Below are 26,931 nucleotides of genomic sequence, written 5' to 3'. Positions count from 1 at the left end.
GGCTTGGAAGATCTAGACATAGCATAACCAATCATCGGGAGTGGTAGCCAATCTTACAAGAGCTATAGAGTATCGATAGAGGATCATCCACTCTCAGTGTGATGAGAGGAATATTTCATGTATTCTTGCTTAGACAAATCCTCGACTAAGGTCATTTGGATTGAGAGAGAAAGAGCTCTCTAGGAGAATCTAATTAGAGCGAGATTCGAGTAGAAATTGTATAGGTCTGACAACACCATGTCAGATGTACGATCTCTAGGATATTAGATGGATGAGAGACTATAAATACACAGTAACTAAGAACATATAGGTTTAATGGATTGGATTCCCCTGTATCATCTGGGGACTACGACGTAGTGGCTTGATATGTTCGTAGTCGATGAGTCGAGTGAATTATTTTGGAGATAATAATTCACCGAGTTAGAAGGAGTTCTGATAGGTATTACTCACGGATAACTTGATATTGGGCTTAGAGGGTCACACATATATGGTAGGCGTTGTGATGAGTAGAGCTTCATATATGAGATATCCGCTAGAGCCCCTATCTCATTGGATATCCAATAAGTCCCTGGATTATTGGATCCTATGAATGAGATCCAATAAGAGCCAATGAGAGATTATTGGATAGAGATCCACTAATCTAAGAGGCTTAGGTAATTGGATGCAGATCCAATACCCAATAGGGTATGATCCATTAGGGTTAAGTTGATAGGGGGCTCTATAAATAGGAGGGAACCAAACACCCATAGGCTAGAGGCTTCTTGGTTGTCACCTCCTATTCTCCTCATCCCTTCTCCTCCTCCTCAGATAGCAGGTGTGGAGATTTAGGCAGCGATTTGAGGAGCGTCGTTGTAGCCCTATTGTGTGGATCATGACTAGAGAGGAGGACGCTTGACCTCCTTCATCCTCTCCTACAAATATGCAGAGATTTAGGGATATACTATCTCTCTAGGTAAAATATAATCTTTTATATACTTAATTTTGGTTTACGGGTTTTTCACACTAATCTTTGCACAATGATGAATATCATGTTATCGGTGACCTGAGGACATGGAATGCTTGGTCGAGTCCCTTGAGGGTATATCATCGAATTAGACTCATCTTGTAATGATGGTGTTGACTTAATCGAACATCTTGGTTGGTCGAGTCTCTCTTGACCATGGTGGTTCGGAGGCCGAACAGGACATGAGTCACAAGGAGTTGTGATTGGCAAGAGTTGCTTACATTTTCGGGCTTAGCGTGATTGGTCGAGTCTCTCAAGGTTACGTTAAGATGTCGATTGGATCCCGATCCACATTAGAGATCTGCCGGGGGTCTCCGATTCACATATTGGAGGGAGTTATATGTTTTGCGAGAAAATAGTGGGAGTATATTAAGATAAAAGTTCATATCTTGATTGTTTATTTTTTTTATAAAATTTATATGTTATTTATTTCTGCTACATATTTATTTTTTTTAAAAAATCTCTTTTAAATCCCTTTTTTAGCATACTTGATGTCAACAATCTCACTGGTCTAAATTATACAGATTAGCTTCGAAAATTATGTACCTACTTGATACAGTGATGCTTACGCTTGAGGAAGGGGCAAGCGAGGATGAGATCGATCGCTATATGAAGTATATAGATAACTCTGTTAGGACCAAATCAGCATTAAGAGAGGGGGTGAATTAGTGCTTTCGTAAAAGTTACGTTGATTCGAAAATCTTATCCGATAAAATCGTATCAGAAAGATGACTTTAACTTGAAAGCGCATTTGTAAGTATAGTGAAAGTAGTAAGTAAATTAGTTTGTAATATGAGAATAAAAAGTAAAACAGAAATGCAAACCGAGTATACTGGATTTATAGTGGTTCAATCGTCATGACCTATGTCCACTCCCGATATCTCTTCACTCAGACCACCGATTTCCACTACCAATCTTCTTTCCAATGGGTAAAGATTAACTACCCTTACACACTTTCTCATTTTCTCAAGTTCAGGAGAGAACCTTTATACCCCTCTTTTACAAGTGTTCCCTCACACACCTCCCTTAGGACTATCACTAAGCTCTTAGAGGAGGGGGGACTCTATACTTAAAAGAGTTTATAACCTTGGAATCATAGAGTTTTTGCTCTATTTTCATGTGTTTTCCAACCAAAAATTTGAGGGGCATTTATAGACTCTAAATGGCTTCAAAACATGGAGCCAAAATTTAAATCCCTAGGTTTTTGAAGACTGTGTTTGGGCGGTACCACCACTTAGTTTAGCGATACCGTCGCTTGACACAGTCTTGAAGACTGTATCTGGGTGGTACCATCGCCCAATTCGACGGTACCACTCCTTGACACAATCTTGAAGACTATGTCTGGGTGGTACCACTGCCAGACCCTACTATATGACACTGAATGGGCCAAATAGTAAGCCCAATTTAGTCCTGATTTAGATCCAATCGGCCTCTAATTGAGTTGGAATTGTTTCACCCCAATATCAACTCAATTAGACCTAAACTAACTTGATCTAGACAAATTATTACAAAGCATTAATCATATATTATCTGACATGTCATCGGTTCATCCAACGCTTCGTCCAACCCTTCGACGCATTATCCTTTCCTTCGGCATATTGCCCAATCGGCATGTTATCTTCCCGCAACATTTGATCTTCTTGGCACAATGTTTGATCTTCTTAGCCCGATGCCTGAACTCATGGCACGAAGTCTTCTGTCGATACGTCGACCGATCCTTCGACTCAACATCAAATCTTCTAGCATGTTTCACTTCGGCCCAACATTGATTATTTCTGCTTTAGTCAAATTGTCTCTCCATGATCGAAGTTAGTCCTGCGTTACTCACAATACATATTAGGTCATAAACTTATCAATTGATTTAATCATCAAAATTCGAGATTCAATAATCTTCACCTTTTTTATGATGACAACCAATTGATGATGAAGTTTAACTAAACTCCCTCTATCAATATGCCATATTGATAGAACCTCAATATTGTAAGGAATCTAAAGGGCCTCATTACATGCACAACGGAAGAACATAAAAATAAAATCCCAAAATTTTCCATCGATGTGTTCGTCATCGTGCGAAGATTGGTGCGCAAAACTCACAAAACTTAGAACTGTGAATATTAAAGATTGTGTTACCTTAGGAGGTCGTATATCCTTGAATCCCTGCAGATCTTTAGGAGAGGATGAAGGAGGTCAAGCATCCTCCTCTCTAGTGGTGATCCACATAATAGGGCTGCGACGATGCTCCTCAAGTCTCCAGACCTACTATTTGAGGAGGAGAAGGGGAGAGGAGAATAGGATGTGGCAATCCAAAAGAGGCTCTAGCCTATGAACCATTGGTTCCCTCCTATTTATAGAGGTCCCCTATAAACTTAACCCTAATGGATCCTGCCCTATTGGGTATTGGATCTCTATCCAACTATCCAAGCCTATTAGATTAGTAGATCTCTATCCAATAATCTCTCATTGGCTCTTATTGTATCTCATCCATAGGATCCAATAATTCAGGGGCTTATTGGATATCCAATAAGATAGGGGCTCCAAAGGTTATCTCATATCCGAACCTCTACTCATCGCAATACCTACCATATGTGTGTGACCCTCTAGGCCCAATATCGAGCTGGCCATGAGTCATACCTATCAGAACTCCTTCTAGCTCAGTGAATTATTATCTCCATAATAATTCACTTGACTCATTGACTACGAACGTACTAGACCACTACGCCGTAGTCTCTAGAAAATATGGGAGAATTCAATCAATTGGACTTGTCTGTCCTTAGTTATCGTGTACCTATAGTCCCTCATCCATCTAATATCCTAGAGACTGTATACCGGGCATGGCACTATTAGACCCATACGGTTTCTACTTGAGTCCCGCTCTAATCATATTCTCTCAAAGAACTTTTTCTCTCTCAATCCGAATGACCCTGGCCAGGGATTTGTCTGAGCAAGAATACATGGAATATTCCTCTTATAACACTGAGAGCGGATGATCCTATATCAACACTCAATAGTCCTCATATGGTTGGCTACCATTCCTGATGATCGGTTGTGCTAGATCTGTAACCTCTACACCTAAAAGTATGGTATCAAAGAGTGGAGTACTCATATAGGACATCCTTGGTGTCTCAAGTCTAAGGACCAGATACATCACTAGGACTACAGAATCACTGTTTGACAATAAGATATCATCAACCATCCAATATTCTTTAAGTGGATCAATCAGTGAACTCATTCTCCAATGAGCACTTGTATTGTATCACTAGTATCCCCATATGAGCAGCTATGAGACCAACTACATCCATCATATGGATGGGTATACAGCATATAAGTCTGTCCAGTTATCTAGATGTCCCTCTTGAGTAACCTATGACCGAGATTATTTAGAATCCGTGTTAAAGGTGAATCGGTCTCATTATCGTGATCTCAACATGATCCGATTCCCATTGCAAAGATCCATGGACATCACAATATATTCAAGCAATAGGCAATATAAAGTAATAAAATATCATATAATAATAATAAGTAAAAAGATTACGTGTCAAGTCACATGTGCCATTATTTATGTGATTAGCTTGCAGGGCACATATGACTAGCAAACATGTCATATCAAAATAATCATGTGTAACAAGTCATTACATTCATCATTGTATACATCATTCAAAATCATGAGTATTGCATGCATAATACCTATTTATCATGTATATTTTCAAAACCATCTTTATATGCATGATTCCAAATCATCATACATAATTTCAAATCATTTTAGACATAATATGCATGATTATCATCATACCTTCTCTCCCTTTATTATCAACAAAAAGGAGAAGTGCAAGTAGCAAGTTTTTAGATATGCAAGCTAGTAAGATAGCAAATTTTGAATATGCAACCTAGCAAGTTTTTCACGTATGAAAGTTAGCAGAAATTTTTTTTTTTTTTCATCTTTTGATATGTGCAAGATAACTTGTTTTTCATCTTCTTGAAATGTGCAAGCTAGGAAACTTTGCTTCTCTTTAGAGATGAACAAGCTAGCAATTTTAGTAAATTTTACATCATGCAAGCTAGCAAATTTTTCATCATTTTACAACATGCAAGCCAGCAAGTTTTCTCCTTGAAATATATAAGCGAGCAATACTTTCTCTCCTTTTGTTATTGTAAAAAAGAAGGGAAGAATACAATATCATAGTTCATTTCCCTTTATATCAATTATCAAATCATCACATAAAGAATATCAAGAAAAATTAATTTGGTGATGAGATATATACTTCATGAATATAAGGGAGTACTAAAATAACTTTCAAGTTGTGAATCAAATATCGAAAAAATCAAGAAAAAAATTATAATTCATTTGGATAAATCAAATAGTGAAAAGAAATATAGGAGAATAGAATGGTAGAATATCTTGATTCATGTATAAGAAATCTCATGATTCACATAGAAAATCTCCTCTTAAATAAAACGCAAGAATCATACGAGAATAAAAAGTAAGAGATCTTGATTTATAAAAATATCTCAAGTATCAAATATCGAAAAATCAATATCATGATTAGAATAAAACTCATTCAAATTCAAATAATCAAATCATCAAAATCACTTTCAAGAGATTCAAAATGGCATAAATAAATTAATCAATCTCTCATTGAAAAATCGATAAGATAGAGAAAGAGAAAATTTCAAAATGTATTCCCTTTTTATATGTTTCAATTTATGTGATTTGATTTCATACAAGCATGCCCAAGTTTTCTATGCCAAATTAAAATATGCATCATCGTTTAAAATCGAAAGAGCAAATTTCGTCATAGAAATTATCTAGATCAATAAACCATAAATCATAAAAATCATTATTACTTCAAATCATCATGCATAATTAAATCATTAAATCATCAAACATGATTTAAACATAAAGTATTTTCAAAATCATTTTGTTTCGGCTAGTGTGCTTTGTGAAGTATGTTGGATCTCCGATAATAAGCCTTGAGAATCCACAATAAAAAAAATCATATTTTGCTCCTAACTTTCAATTTTAGAGATGTCTACAAAAAGGGTGGGTTTGTTCTATATACCAATTTAGCTTTGGGTCCCTCATGATTATATCTATATTTCTTGATTTTTAGCATATGGTCATTTATAATTCTTTTAGGAATCCAAACCAATTTATGCAAGTTAAACCTTTTAAATAAATATTTATATGCAAAATGACCATGTCTACCACAAAAATTACATTTATTTTCAAGAGAAACATGTAATGTAGGCCCTTTAACAAAAACAAATAGTTTTTGTTAAGTGTTACTCGAGAGTCACATCGAGATAACTGGATAGACTGGTGTGCTGTATACTTGTCCATATGATGGAGGCAGCTGGTCTCATAGCTACTCATGTGGGGACACTAAGGATATAATGCAGGTGCTCATTGGAGAATGAGTTCACCGATTGATCCGCTCACGGAATACTGGATGGTTGATGATGCCTTATTATTAGATAGCGATTCCGTAGTCCTAGTAGTGTATCTGGTCCTTAGACTTGAGACATCAAGGATGTCCTATATGAGTACTTCGCTCTTTGATACTAGACTTATAGGTTTGGAAGTTTCAAATCTAGTACAACTGGTTGTTGGGAGTGACAGCTAACCTTACGAGGGCTATTGAGTGTCGATAGAGGATCATCCGCCCTTGGTATCACGAGAGGAATATATTGTTTATTCTTGCTCACACAAATCCTTGGCCAAGGTCATTCGAATTGAGAGAGAAAGAATTCTCCGGGAGAATCCGACTAGAGCGAGACTCGAGGAGAAACCATATGGGCTTGACAACTCCATACTTGATATATGGTCTCTAGGATATTAGATAGTTGAGGGACTATAAGTATACGGTAATTAAGGATAGATAGATCCAAAGGATTGGATTCCCTTGTATCGTTTGGGGACTGCGGCGTAGTGGCCTAGTACGTCCGTAGTCGATGAGTAAAGTTAATTATTATGGAGATAATAATTCACTAAGCCTGAAGGAGTTTTGACATGTATGACTCACGGCCAACTCGATATTGGGCCTAGAGGGTCATACACATATGGTAGGTTTTGCGTCGAGTAGAGGTTCAGATATTAGATAACTATCAGGTGGTGTTACTGCCAGACTAGGCGATGGTACCGCCTTGTGGGAGGGTGTCAGGTGATGGTACCATCAGACTAGGCAGTGGTACCACCTAGTATCAGTGCTGTAGGCGGTGGTACCACCCAGTGGTAGGGTGTCAAGCGGTGGTACCACTAGACTGGGCGGTGGTACCACCCAATGTCAGTGCTACAGGCGGTGGTACCGTTAGTATCCTGAAAATCAGGGATGAGACACATTTAGGCTCTAAGTTTGAATCTACTTGAGGCCTATAAATATTCCTTTCATCCCTAATTAACTTACACAAGAATTGAGCGTAAAAAAAAAGAAAAATGCTATTGTAATCTTATGAGTCCTCCTCTAAAAGCTCTAAGTGTTAGTGCAGTTTATGAAAAGAGTAAGTGGGAGTGAAAATATTGTCTCCTAAACCTGTGAAAAGGAGAAAAAGGGTGTAAAATGATAGTTGATCTTCGCCTATTGAAAGAAGATCTTTAATGGATGCCAGTTGCCTCGACGGAAGAGGAATCGGTGGAGTAGATATAGGTCATTGTAATATCCCTCACTTTTGAACATTATTAATAAAGATTTATTTATAAATCAGAGGACCTATATGTAAATATAGAAATTTTAAGGACTAAACTGTTAAGTTAAAAAAAAAAAACCGTGGGGAGAAGAAGAGAGGAAGAAAGGGAGAAGAGAATAAAAGAAGAAAAGAAGAAAAGAAGAAGAAGAGAGGAAAGAGAGATAGCTGCAGCAGCTAGGGTTGTAGCACCTCTGTTTCGTGTAGGAGGAAACAGAGGAGTTCATGTGTGGGGCGTCGGGGAGGAGAAGGGAAGAAGAGGAGAAGAAGAAGAAGTAAAGAGGAGGTGGCTGCGGCAAGGGCTGCAGCGAGGAGCTGTGGGGCGTTGGGGAGGAGAAAGGAAGAAGAGGAGAAGAAGAAAAGAAGAAGAAGAGGGAAAAGAAGAGAGGAGGAAGAAGAGGGAGAAGAGAAGAATAGAAGAAGAAAAAAAAAGAGAGGGTAGTGGGAGAGGAGCGAGAGGTGGCAGCAGCTAGGGCTGCAGCACCTCTGTTTCCTGCAGGCGGAAACAGAGGAGACGAGGTGTGGGGCATTGGGGAGGAGAAGAAGAAGAAGAGGAAAAAGAAGAAGAGAAAAAAAAAAGAAAAAAAAAAAAAAAAAGAAGGATGGCTGCGGCATGGGCTGCAGTGAGAAGGTGTGGGGTGTCGGGTAGGAGAAGGGAAGAAGAGGAGAAGAAGAAGGAGAAGAAGAAGAAGAGGAAGAGAAGAAGTAGAAGCGGGTGAAGAGGTGGCACCTATGTTTCCTGCAGGAGGAAACAGAGGAAAGGAGGTGCTGTTCATCGGGGAGAAGAAGGGGAGGAAGGAGAAGAAGAGAAGAAGAAGAAAGGAAGGAGAAGGAAGAGGAGAAGGGAAAGAAGTATCTGCGGCTGCGGCTGTGGCAGCTGCAGCTGTGGCAGGGAAAGAGGAAGAGGAAGGAAGAAGGGAAGGAGAGGAAGAAGAGAAGGGGAAGAAGGGGCTGCGGCTGCAGCAATGGCAGCTGCAGTTGGAAGAGAAGAAGGAGAGGAAGATGAGCAGGGGAGGAAGAAGAGGCTGTGGCCGTGGCTGAGGCTGCGACTGCAGCAGTGCAGCTGGGAAAGAAGAGAAGGAAAGGAAGAAGAAGAGAAAGGAAAAGGGAAGAAGAGAGGAAGAGGAGAAGGGGAGGCAGCTGCGGCAGTGGCAGCTGCAGTTGGAAGAGAAGGAGAGGAAGATAAGCAGGGGAGGAAGAAGAGGCTGCGGTTGTGGTGACTGCGGCCATGGCTGCGACTGCGACTGCGGCAGTTGCAGCTGGGAAAGAAAAGAAAGGAAAGGGGAAAAAAGGGGCTGCGGACGGTATTCCGGCCACGGCGACAGCGACTGCGTATCCAGCAGCTGTGTCTGCAAAAGAAATGGAGGAAGAAGGCAGTGCGGTGGAAGGGGCGGTGACTGTGGCAGCGATAGCGGCGATGGCTGTGGTAGCTGCGTTTGGGAAAGAAAACGAAGGAATGAGAGTAAGAGAGAGCAGGTGACTATGCCTCTATGTTCTGCATGAGCTACAGTTGTGGAGGAAAAAGAGAAGACATGTAGAAAATGAAACAGGGAGAGGACACGGAGGAAAAGTCGAAGGATTTGGGCTGACACCTTCTTTGGATCTTCGGATCAAAATATTTGAAAGGCAAGTGTTTCGATCCTTTCTATTGTAAAAGTCCCAATCTTTTCTCCTGCAAGTGTTATCTTTTCTATTGCAAGTGTTTCGATCCTTTCTCCTACAAGTGTTTCGATCCTTTCTATTGCAAATGTTTCGATCCTTTCTATTGCAAGTGTTCCGAGCCTTCCTATTGCAAGCTTTCTAATCTTTCCTATTGCAAGTATCTTGATCTTTCCTTACTGTAATTTTATCTCTACATTTGCTTTGAATAATTTCTGAGATTCTGAGATTCTGACCTTTCTACCTTGTTATGGTTATAACTTCATGTATTTACCTCTGATTTGGACAAAACTATTTGATCAAAATATAGACTCATAAACATTTCTTTTGATAGCTTATTTTCAGAATTCGGAGTAAGTTTGCCTGCCCAAACTTCTGTTTTCAAATGAGCCTACAGATTCTGCAAAACAGTAATTTTGTTTTTGACCTTTGGTTACTAAATCAATGGTAACTCCTTGTTGGAAACCTTGATTCATACGAAACTTATTTCATCAGAAGCTAGATTGAAATATCTTTCCAATGATATATTTTCTGAGTAAAATTAGAGCACGATTGATAGTTTGAATCATTTATTCAATGTGTCTCTTGAATTCTACCAGAAATCAAGCTTTGGTCGATTTCGTATATTCTGGTTTCATTCCTTTGGAAATTGATTTCATCTAACCTTCTTATTTGAATTGAGTTATATGTGATTGCTTGGAATCCTTGAATGCTCTTGCTTTCATTTTCTTTCAAATCTGAATACAATTGTGAAAGATTATTGCTTACTTCGTATTGACTCGTAAAGGCACATGTATGTTTTGTTGTTTCGCGTGTGTTTCCGATATGTGCTATTAATTGTTCATACTATCCTTTTGTACTCTGGTGTTTGTGGGATATTGTGAACCTTTGCCAGAAATGGTAAAGGGAGTTATGCATAGAGCTTGTGATGTTCTGTCGGCCCCTATGACTTCACGCAGACGTGAGTGGATGGAACTCCCAAACGTGGGAGACTTATGTTTGGTGGATGTATCATATTATGTTATAGTCCCACTTCACCTTATGTATGTTTGATATGATATCCAGAGCTTTGGTTATGTGTTTCTATATATGCTTTGGATAAGAATGATATGAATGTAACGTCAAATTCGACGTTTGAGCTTCTATTACGTATTCGTTCTTTGATATGCTCCGAAATGGTCCATATGCCATTGATATATTTTGAAATGTCCCATTTGTCATTGATATGCTCTGAAACATTCCATACGCCGTTGATAAGCTCCGAAATGTTTCATTCGTTATTGATATGCTCCAAAATGTTTCCTATGCCATTGATATACTTCAAAATGCTTCACATACCATTGATATGTTCCGAAATGTTTCATTTGTCATTGATATGCTCCGAAACATTTCATACGCCTTTGATATACTCCAAAATGTTTCATTTGCTATTGTTATGTTCCTAAATGTTTCATATGTCGTTGATATGCTCCGGAACATTTCATACGCTATTGATATGCTCCAATTACTCCATGCTCCATTTGTTATGAACCAAATAGGTTTCGAATGACATGACACATATGATTTTGTATATAATGATATAGTATCTTGAAAATTCTTGAATTATGCCTTGCATTATGATATCTTATTTGTTTGAAATCATTCCTTTTGTTCTGAATATGCTTTGTCACTTGAGCTGTTTTTAGCTCACTCCATTATTATATAAAATCTTTCAAGTCAGCTTGTCGTTCTTTGAGATGTTTGAATTGGGCTGAGGCAGTGGAGAGCTATTTAGAATTATGGGCAAGTCTTATTGGTTATTATGTTATTATTGTATAAGTATATTTTGTACGTAATGAAATGTTGTCGATGAACCGAAATGAATATACCTTGTAAAAGTGTTAAAAGATCTCTCTTATTTGGAATTTCGGAATGTTAAGTCTAGTTTACGATGATATGAACTTGTAGTAAATGGTTGGAGTTATGATTGTATAAATTACATAGCGTGGATTTATATCACCTTCCAAGAAAAGAGGCTGAGTTAAGATCTTGAATGCCCAACCATGATCTTAGTTAAGATCATGATGATGTGTTAATGGTCTTAGTTAAGATCTTGAATGCCCTCGGATTTTGATATATGTGAGGATTTTAATTGATATCCTATATTTTATTTCATTTTAAAAAATCTATTTAACTCTCAAAACTTACAATCCATATCCTTTACACTCAAGCCCCTTGGGATCACATAACTCTACGGAGCCCGCTCAAAGATTATGAAATCAAAGTTTTTAGTGGTAGATACCCCTTCAACTTACATCATTGGTAGGTGACTTACTCTTAATTGACTTCGTACAATAATATCAACTTATTACATGATACTAACGTTTTCCAATACGAGAGAAATCGATGTGTTTCGAAGCTACCCTCGAAAGTGTCATCAATATTGTCTAATCTCAATATCTCTCACCAAGAAAGTAGCACTCGTAGCTTGTAAATCTAATCTCAATATCTCTCACCAAGAAAGTAGCACCATCGATTTTGTAGCTAGATACAAGCGAGGCTTCTCGTTGGTACATCCTAGTTTGATCATACAACTAAAATCGATGTTGCGCTGTCCAAGAAATGAGCTCATTAATTTTCTTCTACGACTTAATTCAAAAATAATTTTTGCTTGGTCTCCTAACGACATACTTATAATTTGATGTATCATTTAGGCATTTGTTCAGATCGATTCGTATACCGGTCCTTCCCATCAATAAAATTTAAACTCTCATCAAAATTTCAATATTGTCGGGAGCTTTATACACAGGTACCCCCGTCCCTATGGCAGAGTCATGAAGTGAAAGAGACATGTTTCAACGCAGACAGGAGCCTCGGATCTGTTTTCAAGAACCGGTGAATCAACTGCAGAGGGGAGCAATGTCACGGCTATTGATCGCCCAGGCCAGTTTCGACTTCCAAGGCAGGCTATACTGCAGGATGCGACTTGTATTGATCTCACTGATCGGTACACATGTTTCATGCCGCCGATACAAAGAGGCCACTCTTGAATTTCAAATCTGAACCATGCTTTACAACTTTATCTGCCAAGAGAGAAGAAGAAAAGAATCACGTGGGCCTGTACAAAGCTTGGAATGGCACCACCTCATATACTGCTTGGAATGGGTGCAACACTCAATCATCTGGGCGCTGGATTTCACCCATCAATATACGGTTACTATGCACTTTAAATCCAAGGAGCGATGGATCGATTTGCCTCCCTTTCTTCCCCCTTTTTTTCGCACTCTTACCAATGGAACCGGCTTCTAGAGTCTCAACAAGCTCAGGCATCTGCTTTTTAGTGCTCTTTAGCATCTCACTGAATGAAGGTTCTATAACATCTGCATTATTGCCCGAGGAAGTTTGACAAAATCGCAAGTCTTTCTTGTTGGAGATTGACGTCTCTATAGATTGAGATGCCGGATTCCCTGCAGATTCTCGCTTTCCCTCTGTATGCATTTTTTTTTTTTCAAATCAGAGTTGAGTTAGAGAATTGATGATCTACAGCAAAGGACCAAAAGTCTTCAAGGTACCATAATTAGAAGAGAAACGGACAAAAGGTAGGGGAGAACTAGGAATAGCATTACCCTTGGAAGATCCAGAAGTAATAGGATTCCTTCTCTCGGGAGGTCGAGAAGAGATCAGGTCTGATACTGTTGCAGGTGATGTAGCAGGAAGATCGTAGGCATGTTTCGAGAACAACTTGTCAGTTCCTTTTGGCAGATCACCAGAAATCCTGCAAAACAGGAACAGCACAGCATAAACAAAATTGAAGACTAAGTTTAACAGTCTGCATCTGCTGTCATTTATCTTTATGAATGCATAAGCGATCACAAGCAAGGCTCCAAAACGGTCATTCTTTCCGATTGGTACCTAAACTTTACAAACCGGATCAACAGGATCAAATTTGCATTTTACCCAAGGGTTGCCTTTTCTGGAAGATCAACAAGAATACCAGATCCAGTTCATACTGGCATACGAACATATGGTATGCTGGAACATTGCTACAGTATTCTTGTTTTCAGCATGTCCCAATATGGCATGAATATTCTTGTTTAACATACAACAAATATAATGGTTATGGAGAATAACAAATGCAATATAATTTATGGCTTGTTCCAACTGACAGCAAATATCAAGAATTGCCTTTTCTGTTTTATAATCATAGTAACTGGTTTCCTTTTTAAATTCCCTTATCTCAGCTTCCCTCTACTCCTCTACTCACTCATTTCCTCTTTTGAAGCTAGAATTGGTCAAAAACAACTGATTCTGGTTTATGTTTGTTTGATGATAACAAACTCCAACTAATTTTTCAGTATAAGACCAATAAATCAGCAAATATTAGATCAGCATTATCATATCAGAATTGGTTGATACCACAAACTATTGTATGATGAATATCCAAGTAACCTTAAGGTCACACTCTACTAGACCTCTAGCCCAGAGTTGTCTCTATCATCTAATAAATTATCCATTTTCTCCCTCCCTCATCATACTCCAAGGTACCAATGGGTCCTCAAGACCCAAATGAATGATTCATACCTAATATCATGCCAATACTTCCATCCCTTAGTCTCACATCACAGTAATGAAACACTAATTGCAACTTGTCTATTCTAAGTTTCACATCACAGTAATGAAACACTAATTGCAACTTGTCTATTCTAAGACTTGCATGCACATGATGGTGGTTAGTGCCATCGTAATTGGGTCAGTACATACTAATTGGCATCCAAAAGGGCATAAGAGGAGAAGGAAAAAAGACGAAGAGGAGAAGTAGGAGAGAAGAGGAGAAAGAGAGGAGCAGACCAGGCAAGGTTGGACAAGGAAGAAGAGGCAGTGAAGGATGAGAAGCAGTACCACACAGCGGGAGGCAACGGTGCGAGATGCAAGAATATCAGTTAAGAGAGATATGGGGAGGGATTAAAAAGTTCTTAAGAAACACCCTAAGTTTAGCCCAAAGAGGACGGCTAGAGGAGGAGAGACAGAGTAGAGAGGAATAGGCAGAGGAAGGTAAGAAGCGCCTGTTCCAGATTGCTTTTGATAAACTTGTGTATATATGCATCTAAAAATGTGTACATGTATTTGCATGTTCAAGTATTTAACACATATGGATGTATATCCTAACACACAAAGAGCTAGTAAAAAAATCTTGTCACTAGGATTGATGATCTCAAAGTGTTAGCATCAGTCTTTGTCATGATCAAGAACAGTTAGTAATGTAGTTCACATATGTATGCACACACAAGTATAGTAGGTTACTAGAAATAATAAATAAATAATGTTCTACAAAAATCCAAACAAACTCAATCACCAAAAGATCTAACGATAAATCAATCAGCATCCATTTGAAAAATGTTCATAGGTCATAAATCGTAATAAGCAAGAAAGAGATCAAATATATGGAACTTAATTAAACAGTGAAAAATAATCCAACATCAAATTCTCATGACTCATAAGGGAAAGAAAACATTCTCACTGATCATCCTTTTCAATAAATTAGTTAATTGGCAGGGAACTTCTTACATGTTATTGGTCTCCTCAAGGTTAGCACTATCAAGTCCCGTTTCATAATTGTAGAAGACCAATCCTCCACCTGCAGAAAATCAAGACAATAGCTATCTGAATCATCCAAGTGGAAAAGTAATTAACCAAGAGATAGAAAAAACTGTTAGACAAGTTACCAGCCTTGCCAGATGAATCATGTCTGGAAGGCTTGTCAATGTGTTGCTCTTCATGACCTCCACCTTCGAATTGCATGACCCCACTTTCCTGTGTCTCCATAGCTGATTGAGTCCCAGAAGTACCTTTTAGACCCTGCATTTTCCCTCTCTCCCCCTCCACCAGATTGGAGAAACCTAACCGTTGCAAGGAAGCACCACCAACATAATTAACAAACTTATCTCTTTCAATTAAATCCATATCTGACTGGAAATGTTTCTGTTCAAGTGATGTTGTAGAATTAGATCTCAAAGTTGACCTGCTACTTTCAAAGTTATTGACACCATCTTCCAAATTATTGTTTACAAGTTGTTCATTTGGTGGCTGTCCTACTTGAGCAAATAAAGAACCTTCTGAGAAAGAACTACTCAATCCTGCTCTATCTGGGCCAAGCTTAAAAGCATGTTCAAAAACAGGCTGAGAATAGATCCAAGAAGAATCTCTTTGTTCATAGGATGGCGTAGCAGTAGCAACTACCAACCCTTTAGTATGTTGAGATTGAGGAATCTCTCGATGGATTAAGTCTCTGAACCCATATTCAGAGTTTCCATCATTTTCTACATATGATGCCCATGTGTTTGGGTCCTCAATCATATTGATGCCCCTCCTCTGATTTTCTGCTTCTATTTGCAACTGCTTCAGATGGGATTGCATTAAATCAGCTGGTTGGTGCCTGCTTGGCTCAGACCAGAGCTTCTCTGCTGCATCCGAGTGTGTGCCGGTGAACTCAAATATGTCACTTTGACAAGGGTGAGCACTAGAAGGAAATTGTCCTATCTGACCAGGAGTATGGAAATGATCAAGATGTCCTTGTCCATCTGGACCTTGAGCTCGTGCTATGGCATTTAAGAGTTTCAAGTTTGAATTAGGAGTAACTGCATGCATATGCATTGACCTGTCTATAGGATGTGGCCCTCGTTCATAAGGACCTTGTTGCATTCTCTCATGTGATGGAAAGTTTCGATGAAGATGGCTCGGCTGTTCAGGTGATGAAAGTGACTGTGGTGTCCGCAAAATGTCCAAGTGGCTAAGTCTGGCAGAATGGCTCTGGTGGGGACTAGCTGCAGTTCTGATGAACTGACCATATTCATCAACCGACCAGACCCCTCCTACATGTCTCTCTTCTTCCATGCCAGGCAGCTTCCTTGAAGCAGTGGAGTATTTTTGTCCTTGAAGCTGCTCGCGCTGAAGCCTTAAAAGAAATTGTTGTTCTAACGGAGGCACCTGCCTCTGCTTGGAATGAGATAGAACATCCAATAGATCATTATGATTCTGCCTCTGCAAGCTCCGGGAAACATTTGCTTGGAGAAGTTGCTCAATAGTTGCGTCATGATGCAGCAGAAGATTATGAGACTGTTGGTATGTCTCATTCAAAAGATGCTGCCTTAAAAGAACCTGTTCAAACATGTTCATCTCATGAGAATCAATATTTGAAGCTCCAGAACCAGGTTCAAGTAAATGCTGATGCAACAAATCTTCACGATGAATCTGCTTCTGTGGTTGTTGAGGTTCATGAAATTGAAGATGATGTTGTAGTAATTGCATCTGATGTTCTTGCAGTTGTTGCTGTCGTTGATGCAATTGATGTTGCTGCTGCAACTGATCAAGAAAACGCTGCTGTTCAAACTGATATTTCAGTAGGTGCTCTAGATCCTCCATAGATCGTTGATTAACAAGGTGGTGCTGGTGGACAGATCTATGCATCTGATTGAAGAATTTTCCAGCAAACTCAACATCTTGATGGGCCAGCAAGCATTGCTCTTCATGTTGCTGCTTTTGTAATTGTTGGAAGAGCAATTGTTGCTCTAAATTTAATTGGTTGGGCTGGGCTTCAAACCGTGACAAGTTATTTGCATAAATGGTATCATGAATTATGTTTAAACCCTTACTCATTCTGCAGTTGTTGGCCCATGATTCTTTAGCAACAGGGTAGTCACTTGTTAAATTAAACTGTTCCAGATTGTGGCTAAACAGAAAGGCATTTCTTGCAGCATCATGATTGTCAATCAACTTCTCAGACGAGAGAGGAATAGTTGATGAAAGGGGATGCTTCACATGAGTTGCTTCCAGCTCAGACCACAACAATCCAAGAGGATTTAAGTCATTATCTCTTGAAATCTTATGGCTGGAAAAACTAGTATTTCCTGTATCCGCCACCATAAAATGATGACCAGTAGTGGAGCTTGATAGAGCAATGTGGTCATTAACAAGCTTTCCTGACACCTCCATGTCACTCATAGGCCTACCACTAAACGATACAACTGCAGACAGAAAGTTCTATTCAGCAACTACAAAATTTGACAAACATTAAATATCAACCCATATATAAGGCAAATAGCTCAAGCAATACAAACCTTCTGCATCTTGCCCAGCAAAATCCTGGAAGATTTTTCCGTCAACACATGCGGTACCCAGAGGTGCTTCTGAATTGGAAAAAGACAACCTTTCTTTGTTAGGATTTACTGAAGCTTCACTCTCAACAACATTGGGTTTCATGTGACGACCCAGAGCATCCCATGATAGCACCCGTTGTTGACCATTCGTAATAAAAGAGCCATTAGAATGGGACGAGGCAACACAAGCATCCAGGTTTCCCCTTGTAGTGTCCACAGCTTCAAAATTTTCAGCAGACGGTGCATCCGAGATGGTATGAGTCTCCAGTTTCAAGTAAGGCATAATTTCACCTAGTGGCTGAAATGGTGTGCCCTCAGGGGCATATGATAAACACACTGGTAAATCTGTACCAAAGAAACCTTGTTCAAACCATGAGATAATGTCGACAACTAGAAAAGGACCCTGTATATCTCCTCGGGGATCCTGGTATAATAAACTCAACTCCTCAAGAGAAGTTCCCTGCTCTAAATGCTTTTTCTCAATTTTGCTGATTTCATGCTTGTTGGTGTTTGGGATCTCAAAAGATGCATCAAACAAAGGATATGACTCATCAGGTAACATAGCACTAACATCAAGTGAAACAGTTGAATCCTCTCCTTCTAACTTGATATTCTTCAGAATGTCCAAAAGACATGATCGCCCATCAACATTTACCAGTTCTATCTCACCAACATTAATCTCAGAATTAATAATGTTACCATCTGAAACTGGTTTATCATAAACAACATCATGGTCTACCACCACCGGAGCCAGACCAGCAGGCCCCACTAAGTTAATCCGAATGTCAGGATTATTCTCACTTTTGCAGTCCGTATCCAGATCTAAAATGAAAAATCAACAGAACTTTTAGTAATGAACAACAAAAGTCAAGAAGAGCTTTAAATATATATGCAACACAAGTATTTCATGACCTCTAGAAGTGGTAATAGATCCCTTTTCATCATGTTTCTTCTCAACTATGGTTTTGCCCCCATCTACATAAAAAAAATTAATAAATAACATGATTCAGTAAGCTTACTCACTACTCAGATTGAATTGAGTATTATGGCATGTTGCTTACCAATCTCAGTCTCATTAATTATCACTGCCTTTTCCTGACTTAAACTGAGTTCACGGCTTGTGACCTTCGCCTTCCAAATATCTTTCAGAAGAACCTTTAAGACAAGCAGCCAATATTTAAAAAATATATATGTCCATCGGAAAGATTTATCTCCATCAAGATAGAACACATAGCTTGACTAGAAATTTCAAAAATAATAGCACAAAAAACAATGTGAACTAAAATCTTCATAGACCACATTTTCCAACCAAAATTTATGACCATGCAGGTAAAGTGAAGGCATGCGCTGTGGTTTTAGTAATGGTTACTTGGCACTAAACTAACTGTAGCATGTATCATTTGTCATTTGTAGATCATAATTTTACAAGTCATCATATCGTAGTGCCTTTTTCACGTTATTATTGAGAACAATAAACAAAGTTAACAAACCTCTCCGCATTAAATATATGTATCAAAGTTATCATTCAATACAAAATAAATTCTTCAGGTTCTACTTTCCAAAATCAAATTATTTCCACAAGTTCTCTTTCAATGTCAAACTATATCTATGTTCACATAAGATAAGTAAATAAAGCAATAGAACTACAAAAGTATTTGCAATCTTTGTATAATCTTCTCCGATATGCAAGATTTGGAGGGATCACTTTAGCTGCAAATGCGACAAGAGAAAACAATGATCTAGTGGATAAATTACAATTCAGCTTACCTCTTCATCTACATCAGGTGCAACAAAGGCCAAAGGAGTTAGAGAACTAGATCCTGTTACTAGAGGAACTTCTTCAAAACCATCTGGGATAGCATCAACAACAGACATCTTCTGATTCCTATAGATATCAAGAAGTTTTCCCCTGGGATACCGGAACTGTTCTTTATTTATTGGGACTGCACCAATGGGGCCAGCAGCAGATGATTTGCCAAATTGCAATACTGTAACAGAGTTTGATCTACCCCTACCAGAAGTGAAAGGAACAGGTGGACCCTCAACACGATCTCTTTCCAAACCAAATCCAGGTGCAGCACGGAGCACTGAAGATCCACTGGAATGAATTTCCTGACGATGTCGAGGTCTCCATCTATCATGAGAATCAGACCCAGACCAGGGACGGAGGTTAGCAATAAAAGACTGTTTCTCAGCATGAGAACCATCTTTATCTACGTCCGCTTTCTTTTCTTTCCGTGGCTCCTTGTCTTTGTCCTCAGGACCCCACCTTGATGACCACTTACTATCACGGCGACTTTCATTGCCTGCACTACGATTAGAAACTTCATGCAACCAATCAGATGAGGACAAAGTCCTCAAATCAGGAGCTTCTCTCATAGAAATATTGTCAGGATGGCGGTCATTTTTACGATACTCAGTTTCTCGGTCACCTTCCTTTTTCCATTCTCTCCTACCAAGCAAACCAGTTTCTCTCTCCTCATCACGCCATCGGCGATTGCTTTCAAGATCATTGGCATTCCTTCTCCATTCTTTCTTATCCAGTGAGCCATCAAAACACCGCATGTCATTCTGAAAGGAGTCAGGCAAGGTTACAGAAGGTGCCAAGCTGGGTGACCGAGCATCCTGTCACACATACGGCCAATAGTCAGAATATTTAAAAAGCATTAGTTAAGACAAACATGACTGCAACAAGACTGCAAATGATGAACAAACAGAAAACAGATATAATGCATGATGCACTACATTAGATCTTGCAATTTCTTGATCACAACAAATACTATGAAATAACAAACAAACATTCTTGATCAAAAGCTGCTTCTCACGGAAAGAATCTAAGTTTCCATAATGCTATAGTACTTCATTTTTTGAAAAGTATTGCCACTTCTAAGTTTATATTAAGTAAAAAGATCCTACAGGTTATTAAAGTTTGAGAAAGTTGTCTTGTCTCAGCCACCGTCACATCAAATTGTTAGCTATTCTTCTACTCAACTATATGGAACAGTTGAATGCTAGCTGACTAGAAAATCTGCAACAAATTGAAGGAACTAAATGAATATAACTTTACGATTCCACTTGCACAAAGTCTCTGACAAAGAAGGTTAAGTGGAATAATTAAGTGCAAGGATAATGACCCTTTTTAATTGATAGATTCAAGGATTTTAATTTTGAATGATACCATACGGTACCGTACCAATCCACCAGCAAACCGATACATGGCCACCTACTACCGGTCGATATCAGCCTGGCTACGGTGAAGGAAGAAGAAGTGTCGAGGGAGAAGAGGGAGAAGGCGCTCAAAGAAGGAGGAGAATCGGGAGAAGCTTTACGCTTCCCGATTCGGCGCTGCCCTCCCTCGACGATCCCAATCCAAAAGGTAACAGAGAGGCGACGACTCGACTGCTTCTTCGCCATGTTCTTCACCGAAGGCCGAAGACACTTGCGGCTTTCGCCGCGTTCTTCACCAAAGGCCGGAGATGCCTACGACCTTCGCCGTGTTCTTCGCCGAAGGCTGAAGATGCTTGTGACCTTCGCTGCACTCTTCGCTGAAGGCCGGAGGCATCTGCGGCCTTTGACGCCTTCGTCGAACGCCACAAATAAGGAGAAGACCGGTTATATATATATATATATATATATATATATATATATGTGTGTGTGTGTGTGTGTGTGTGTACCGAGCGGTAAACCCTAACATCGGTATACTTGTATCGTACCATACCAAGCAAAACTTGAAAAACCGATACGATACGAAATTACGAAACTCTGATAGATTCATAAGTAAAAGATTATTTAAATTCCTGTCTTGTTTATGAAAAATATTTCACCAGAAGGTTGGCATAAATAGAAAGCATCATACATGATTTTAATAGTTCTTATAAGCTACAACACCCAGGAATGGATCCAGCACAAAGGTCATCTCATAATCAAGTAATTCAAGAAGTAAAAGATGATAAATTTGTCTCTCAATTTTATTAATATTTCATCAAAAAATTTCCATTAACGAAAAGCATCATGCTTAATTCTAATACTTCTAATAGCAACCAAAAATCTCCTAAAGCAGTAAAGATCACCAATAATCACTTGTCACACCAATTTTTTTATGATCGAAAATATCAAATAAAAATAGATGTTTGAAATCACAAAAGACCACATGATACACTATTAGCACATAACATTAACAGGTTATCTAGTATCAACCTGCACAACCAAAAGAAGGCCCTGCATTTAAACCATTAAGACTTCCAAAACCACAATCATAAGCATATATATAAGCGCAGATATCAAGCATGGCCAAGAAACCCATGAAAAGACTTGATGTAATTCTTAAAGAAAAATCAACCGGCTAATGCATTAACACCTGTGTTAAAAAGAACCCTTTCAAAAAGGCTAATACACAAGTCTCAAAATACCACCACACTGTACTTTTATTACGTAGTACCATAGTAGACTTAGGAGTACCCAAGTGTCAGTCTATATCATAAAATACAAAATGTTTTAAGGAAAGCATTCAAGAAACTAAATCCTTCAGACAGTCATGATTTTCAGCATATAGACCATTAACGGGCATGGGCAGCACGTTTCAGATCAAGGATATGATTTTTTGTGAAATAAATCAAGTAATCATTTCAGAACCTTGATGGTGAATCTGAAGAATAGATATGATGCCATCAGGTTAACTATCATATAACAATATAGCATTATTGTGCTATATTGTTCGCATGCAAAATTTGAGTACTCTCATTCTTATTGTGCCCATGTAAAATTTGCTCGTTTGCAACCTTAGTGTCAAGGGTTTGAGTCACAAAAATAATCGCTCTACTTATTAGTTGTGTACCTTAATCATCCCTGGATCCCATATTGACAAGAATCTCATGCACTAGATTGGCATTTCAATTGGAACAGTTCAAAATTTTAAGGCCAAAAAGGTATCGTTGAAATTTCATCTTTTCCAAATTGTTGATTTTATGCAACCCACCGATGGTACATAGAAATCAAATGGCAAACTAATGGCCATGCAATTCTGATGCAGCCATAGCTACAAGATCAATTCCAGTTTTGGTTAGAATTAATTGAGTTTGTGAAGTACTGATTTTATTAGCAATCATTAGAGTCCACAACTTCAAATACATGAATTTGAAGTAGTTTCACTTAATTCAAATCAATATCAAAGTGGTTTAAATCAAGTCATATTTTGCTTAGCTTAGGTGCTGTTTTGTGTTTGCATTAAGTCTATAATGAATTGCTGGGTTAAATTAAGTTGGTCTTGACTTTTATTTTGAGTTAGATCTTAGCAGTCCAAATGCAAAAGATTTCTAATAGGCATATTATCTTTTAAAGTTGTTGCTTGACTGAGATTTTATTGGAATATATATATATATATATATATATATATATATATATATATATATATATATATATATATATATATATATATATATATATATATATATTTATTTATTTGTTTATTTATTTATTTGGAGTTCATATTTAGAAAGCAAATTTGGAGATATCATTTTCTAGAACAAGAGATCAGACGCCAGTAATATCTTGCTATCAGATGCTGATTTGACTTCAATCATTCAAATAATATCTGCATTGAAAAGAAATTCAGCAAATAAAAATGGTTGAACAGTAGATCTCTTGATTAGGATTTTCAGTTTTGTTGTTGCCATTGGTCAAATTCCAGGAATTTGACCAATGGCATTTAAAATCCTACTCTGTTTAAATCAGCACATATTTGAATTAAAAAGATTTCAACAGCAAGATAAATCAGGGAGGTTAGAAGAATCCAGTCACAGAAGATATTGTTCCATATATATGTTGGTTTGCAAACCCATAAATATAAGCTTAATTACAATAATGTAGTATGTTTTAATGACATATTAAAAATTGTTTAACTAAAGGTTGCATGGCCATGATTGTCCTTTTCTCTTTCAATATTTATCTGGCTCATGACCAGCATCTTAACAGAATTTTCTATATCTAACCCTCGACTCTCTTATGGTTTGATAGATACGGTTATCCCATTTCATCAACTTGACAATGATACCATAATAGCAGCTTGACAAATTCACAAGTTAATTCCTAAGGACTAAAATGAACTGCATATATATTGTAAGTTAAAATACCATGCACACATTGAAATGTCAAAGCAAGTCACCACTAGACAAAAAAGAGTTTTCCATTCAAATGCTAGTGAAGGCTAGCGATATTCAAAAGTATAAATAAGAGCATGCAACTAGAATCAATTATGATGTCTATTCACATAGGTCCTATGCTAAATTTTACTAGTGATTTAAAAAGTTTTAGGTGCCAAAAGGCACCAAAGTCCCAAAATGCCTGAGGTAGCAGGCGCTCGCTCGAGCGAAGCAAGGCGCTCTAAAATATTAAACTATAAAAAATATATAATATAATTAAAAATATAATTATTTAAATAAAAATATAATATTAAATTAAAAATATACTGTTAATAGTATATTACTTAAGTTAGAAGAGGAAAAAAAATATTCTATGAAATATTAAAATATAAAAATAAATAATATATTTAAAAATATAATTATTTAAATTAAAATATAATATTAAATTAAAAATATACTGTTAACAATATATTACTTAAAGTTAGAGGGGAGAGAAAAAATTATTAACAGTAACAGAAGGAGATAGCAGCAGCGACAGCGGTTTAATATATTGTTAACAGCATATTACTTAAAGTTAGAGGGGGGGAGAAAAAAATATTAACAATCACAGAGACAGCAGCAGCGGTAGCGACGAAAGCTGCCGGCAGTAGCAATGGCAACAGTGGAAGCTACGGACAACAGCTGCGAACAGCAACAATGACAGCGACGGAAGCTCCAGAGGTCGTTCGTCAATGGCAAAGGAACCTACGGTCAGACTCGTCCGTCGACAACAAAGGAAGGCTCGGTTAGCTACGTCTGTAGCGAAGGCAACAGCAAAAAGCATCGGCGGCAGAGGCAGAAGGAGCGCTAGGGTTCCTCGGGATCCCGCAGGTGTGAAGCATGATTTTGAGGTAAGAAACTATGAACCAAACCAACCTTAAACCGGTTCAATTCGCCTAAAAGAGTCGGGCGCTCGCCCGAAGCACCTAGCGCTTGCGTTCGGGCGAGTGGCCAGGCGGCGCCTCATTGAAGTGCGTCGCCTAGTGCACACACAAGGCGCTCGGGCCTCGCGTCTCTCGAGCACTTAAGCGAGCGCCCGAGCACCTATTTAAATCATTGAATTTTACTACCCAAATGAAAAAAAATAGGGGCCAACCAATGGATTGAAACTAAACCACCTAGAAAATATTATGGCCTTAACTGAACATATTTTTTTAAGAAGAAACGATGATGAAAATGACAAGCTTAAGTTACTAAACTCTGAAATACCAGCAAGGAAGCAAAGTGAACAAGGAGAAGATATGTCAAACACAAAAGAAGAATGAAAATTTTAAACAAGCAATCATGAAGCCCACTTAAATAGAAAAATACAATAAATTATCACCATATAGTAGAAAAGAAAGATGCTACCAGTACAGTAGAAATGCCAAACCTTGTTGTCACTGGGCTTAGCATAGAGCCATTGGGGAGACAGAGGAATATTATTTTCAGAAGTCACTTGATCTGCACCAGAATTACATACGAGTCATTAGAATTATATTAACAAGTTAGTGAAACAAAAGCAGAATTTTATACAGAAAATCTTGATCCTTTTAACGAAGAGGAAGGTGGCAATAAGAAGCAATAGTATGTATGGGAAAAAGTCATAATGACTTTGTCAGTTGATGTGCATGTAAAATAACAGAAAGGTAGAGTTCCCAGAAGTTTCTGGTAAAACTAAGGATTCTGAAATTTGTTAAATACACACTAACCAGCAAGCTAACTAAGAATGGCAGAAATTTCACAAAAAAAAATCCATAGGTTATGCAGAAGCAAATACCGAATCATACAACTCCAAGTCTATACATCGGACAAGTAAATGGAACCAGGTTACAACTATAAGTCCTGCAAAAGCTCACAAATTCTGGAGTAAATAATAAACAATGGATGACAAACTTAGCATACACATCAAAAGCAAAGCTCCTAATATTTATGAACTAAAATAAGTTCTGTGCAATGCAGCAAATTCAATCAATTCTTATAGCAAAGTCTAACCCAGATATGACACTAAAAGCCCTACAAAAGGGAAGCTCAGTTGCTCTTTCAGTGTCACAAATCCAGATGGATACTATTTACAACAATTGCTAAAACAGAGCATGCCACCTAACTGAATCAAAGAAACCAGCATCAAGTAAATCACCCTTCCCCTTATCAAGAAACCCCATAAGTTTTTTTTTTCCTTGCCATTTCCACCAGTAAGAGTATCTGACAAGAAAAAACTTCCAATTCAACAAAAGAAACTAAAGAGACGACTGCATGATTCAACATAAACAAAAAAATAAAAATATCTCAAAGAAAATAAAAATCCAAGAACATACATATATCTAAATTGGGCCCTAGAGGAACCTCTTGGATTTCAACAACTCTAAAACAGAACTCATTGTTACTACTAATAGCATATAGCAGCATAGTGCAGATTCCCCAGGCCCTTCATAAACTGAAAAAATCATTGATAACATTGATCAGTGAGGATATGACAAAACTAATCACCCCTGCAAGTAGATGATTTTTGGTCCTTATTGTTTGCTGCTTTTAAAGAGTTTTATTTTTTTCTTTCTAGCAACAATATTTAGCTCATCGATCAACATGTTCATGAAAAAGTACACAGCTAACAATGGAATGAAGTCGGCAAGAAAATCTGACAACGGAAGAACAAAACCCTAAGACCCGGCTTCAAGATCGACCCGTTCAAATCGGCAAACACGAATCCCAGGAAACGCAAACAAAGAAACGAAGCGTCGGGTAACCACCTTTCCCGGCCCAGGCCTCGTCCGCCAGCTTCGAAGGGAGGAGATCCTCCGGCAGATCCACGTTGCCGCCCGCCATCCTCACCGCACCTGGTTGTGCAGAACGCAGAGATCGGAACCGCAGAGCCCGAATCAGGGTTTCCGAGGAGACAAACCCGGAGAATACGAGGGCGAGAAGAAAGAGAGAGCGTGGGGTCGATAGGGATGACGGCTCGGGGGATTAGGATTAAGATCAGGATTAGGGTTTGCAGGAAAGCGGATGGAGAACGAGAGAAGGAGAGGGTTCGGGCTCGGATCAGGTGAGCGGAATGGAGTGAGAGATGGTCGAGAGAGAAGCAGATCGAAGGAAAACCATTTTATTTCGGGATTCTCGATGACTTTTTTTTTCTCGTATTATAAGAAAATTAAAATTCGAATAATTTTGCACAGTGATCAACCGGTCGCTGAACCGGAACTACGAGGTTCGACCTCCGGTTCAGCGACCGTGGGTCGAACCATGGCAAAGCATGTGTTCCCCGTAAGATATTATCCATGAACTCGGACTCCAAATATGTATC

The 26,931-nt window shown here is 38.4% G+C and overlaps 1 protein-coding gene across 4 annotated transcripts; it reads right to left on the bottom strand.

The window, feature by feature from the left end:
* Nucleotides 1-12,289: 12,289 nt before the first annotated feature.
* LOC135610143 (uncharacterized) lies at nt 12,290-26,714 on the bottom strand. 4 transcript variants are annotated; one of them, XM_065104266.1, is made up of 10 exons: nt 26,378-26,713; nt 24,999-25,091; nt 19,240-20,097; nt 18,534-18,627; nt 18,385-18,447; nt 17,434-18,294; nt 15,043-17,340; nt 14,885-14,954; nt 12,946-13,094; nt 12,290-12,807 (listed from the first exon to the last, which is right to left on the bottom strand). In XM_065104266.1, the coding sequence occupies exons 2-10, from the start codon at nt 25,041-25,043 to the stop codon at nt 12,494-12,496; spliced, it is 4,752 nt and encodes a 1,583-aa protein (XP_064960338.1). In that variant the 5' UTR covers nt 25,044-25,091; nt 26,378-26,713; the 3' UTR covers nt 12,290-12,493. The 4 variants fall into 4 exon arrangements, with proteins under 4 accessions (XP_064960338.1, XP_064960337.1, XP_064960339.1 ...); XM_065104265.1 differs by having other exon boundaries at nt 25,021-25,091; XM_065104267.1 differs by lacking the exon at nt 26,378-26,713 and adding an exon at nt 25,408-25,450 and having other exon boundaries at nt 25,021-25,091.
* Between the last annotated feature and the right edge of the window lie 217 nt (nt 26,715-26,931).

Source organism: Musa acuminata, chromosome BXJ2-4 (genome assembly GCF_036884655.1).
Source record: "Musa acuminata AAA Group cultivar baxijiao chromosome BXJ2-4, Cavendish_Baxijiao_AAA, whole genome shotgun sequence".
Lineage (NCBI taxonomy): Eukaryota > Viridiplantae > Streptophyta > Magnoliopsida > Zingiberales > Musaceae > Musa > Musa acuminata.
Note: the sequence above shows the minus strand (reverse complement) of the source record. Positions and strands in the feature narration are given on the sequence as shown.

What these genes read in the sequence shown, in the direction of transcription:
- LOC135610143 (XM_065104265.1), bottom strand. Translation starts at nt 26,453, where the DNA reads ATGGCGGGCGGCAACGTGGATCTGCCGGAGGATCTCCTCCCTTCGAAG. An exon ending in CACCTGATGTAGATGAAGAG is followed by an intron (nt 18,628 to 19,239) that starts GTAAGCTGAATT and finishes CTTGTCTTAAAG; the next exon opens with GTTCTTCTGAAAGATATTTG. An exon ending in CTTGAGGAGACCAATAACAT is followed by an intron (nt 13,095 to 14,884) that starts GTAAGAAGTTCC and finishes CCTGTTTTGCAG; the next exon opens with GATTTCTGGTGATCTGCCAA.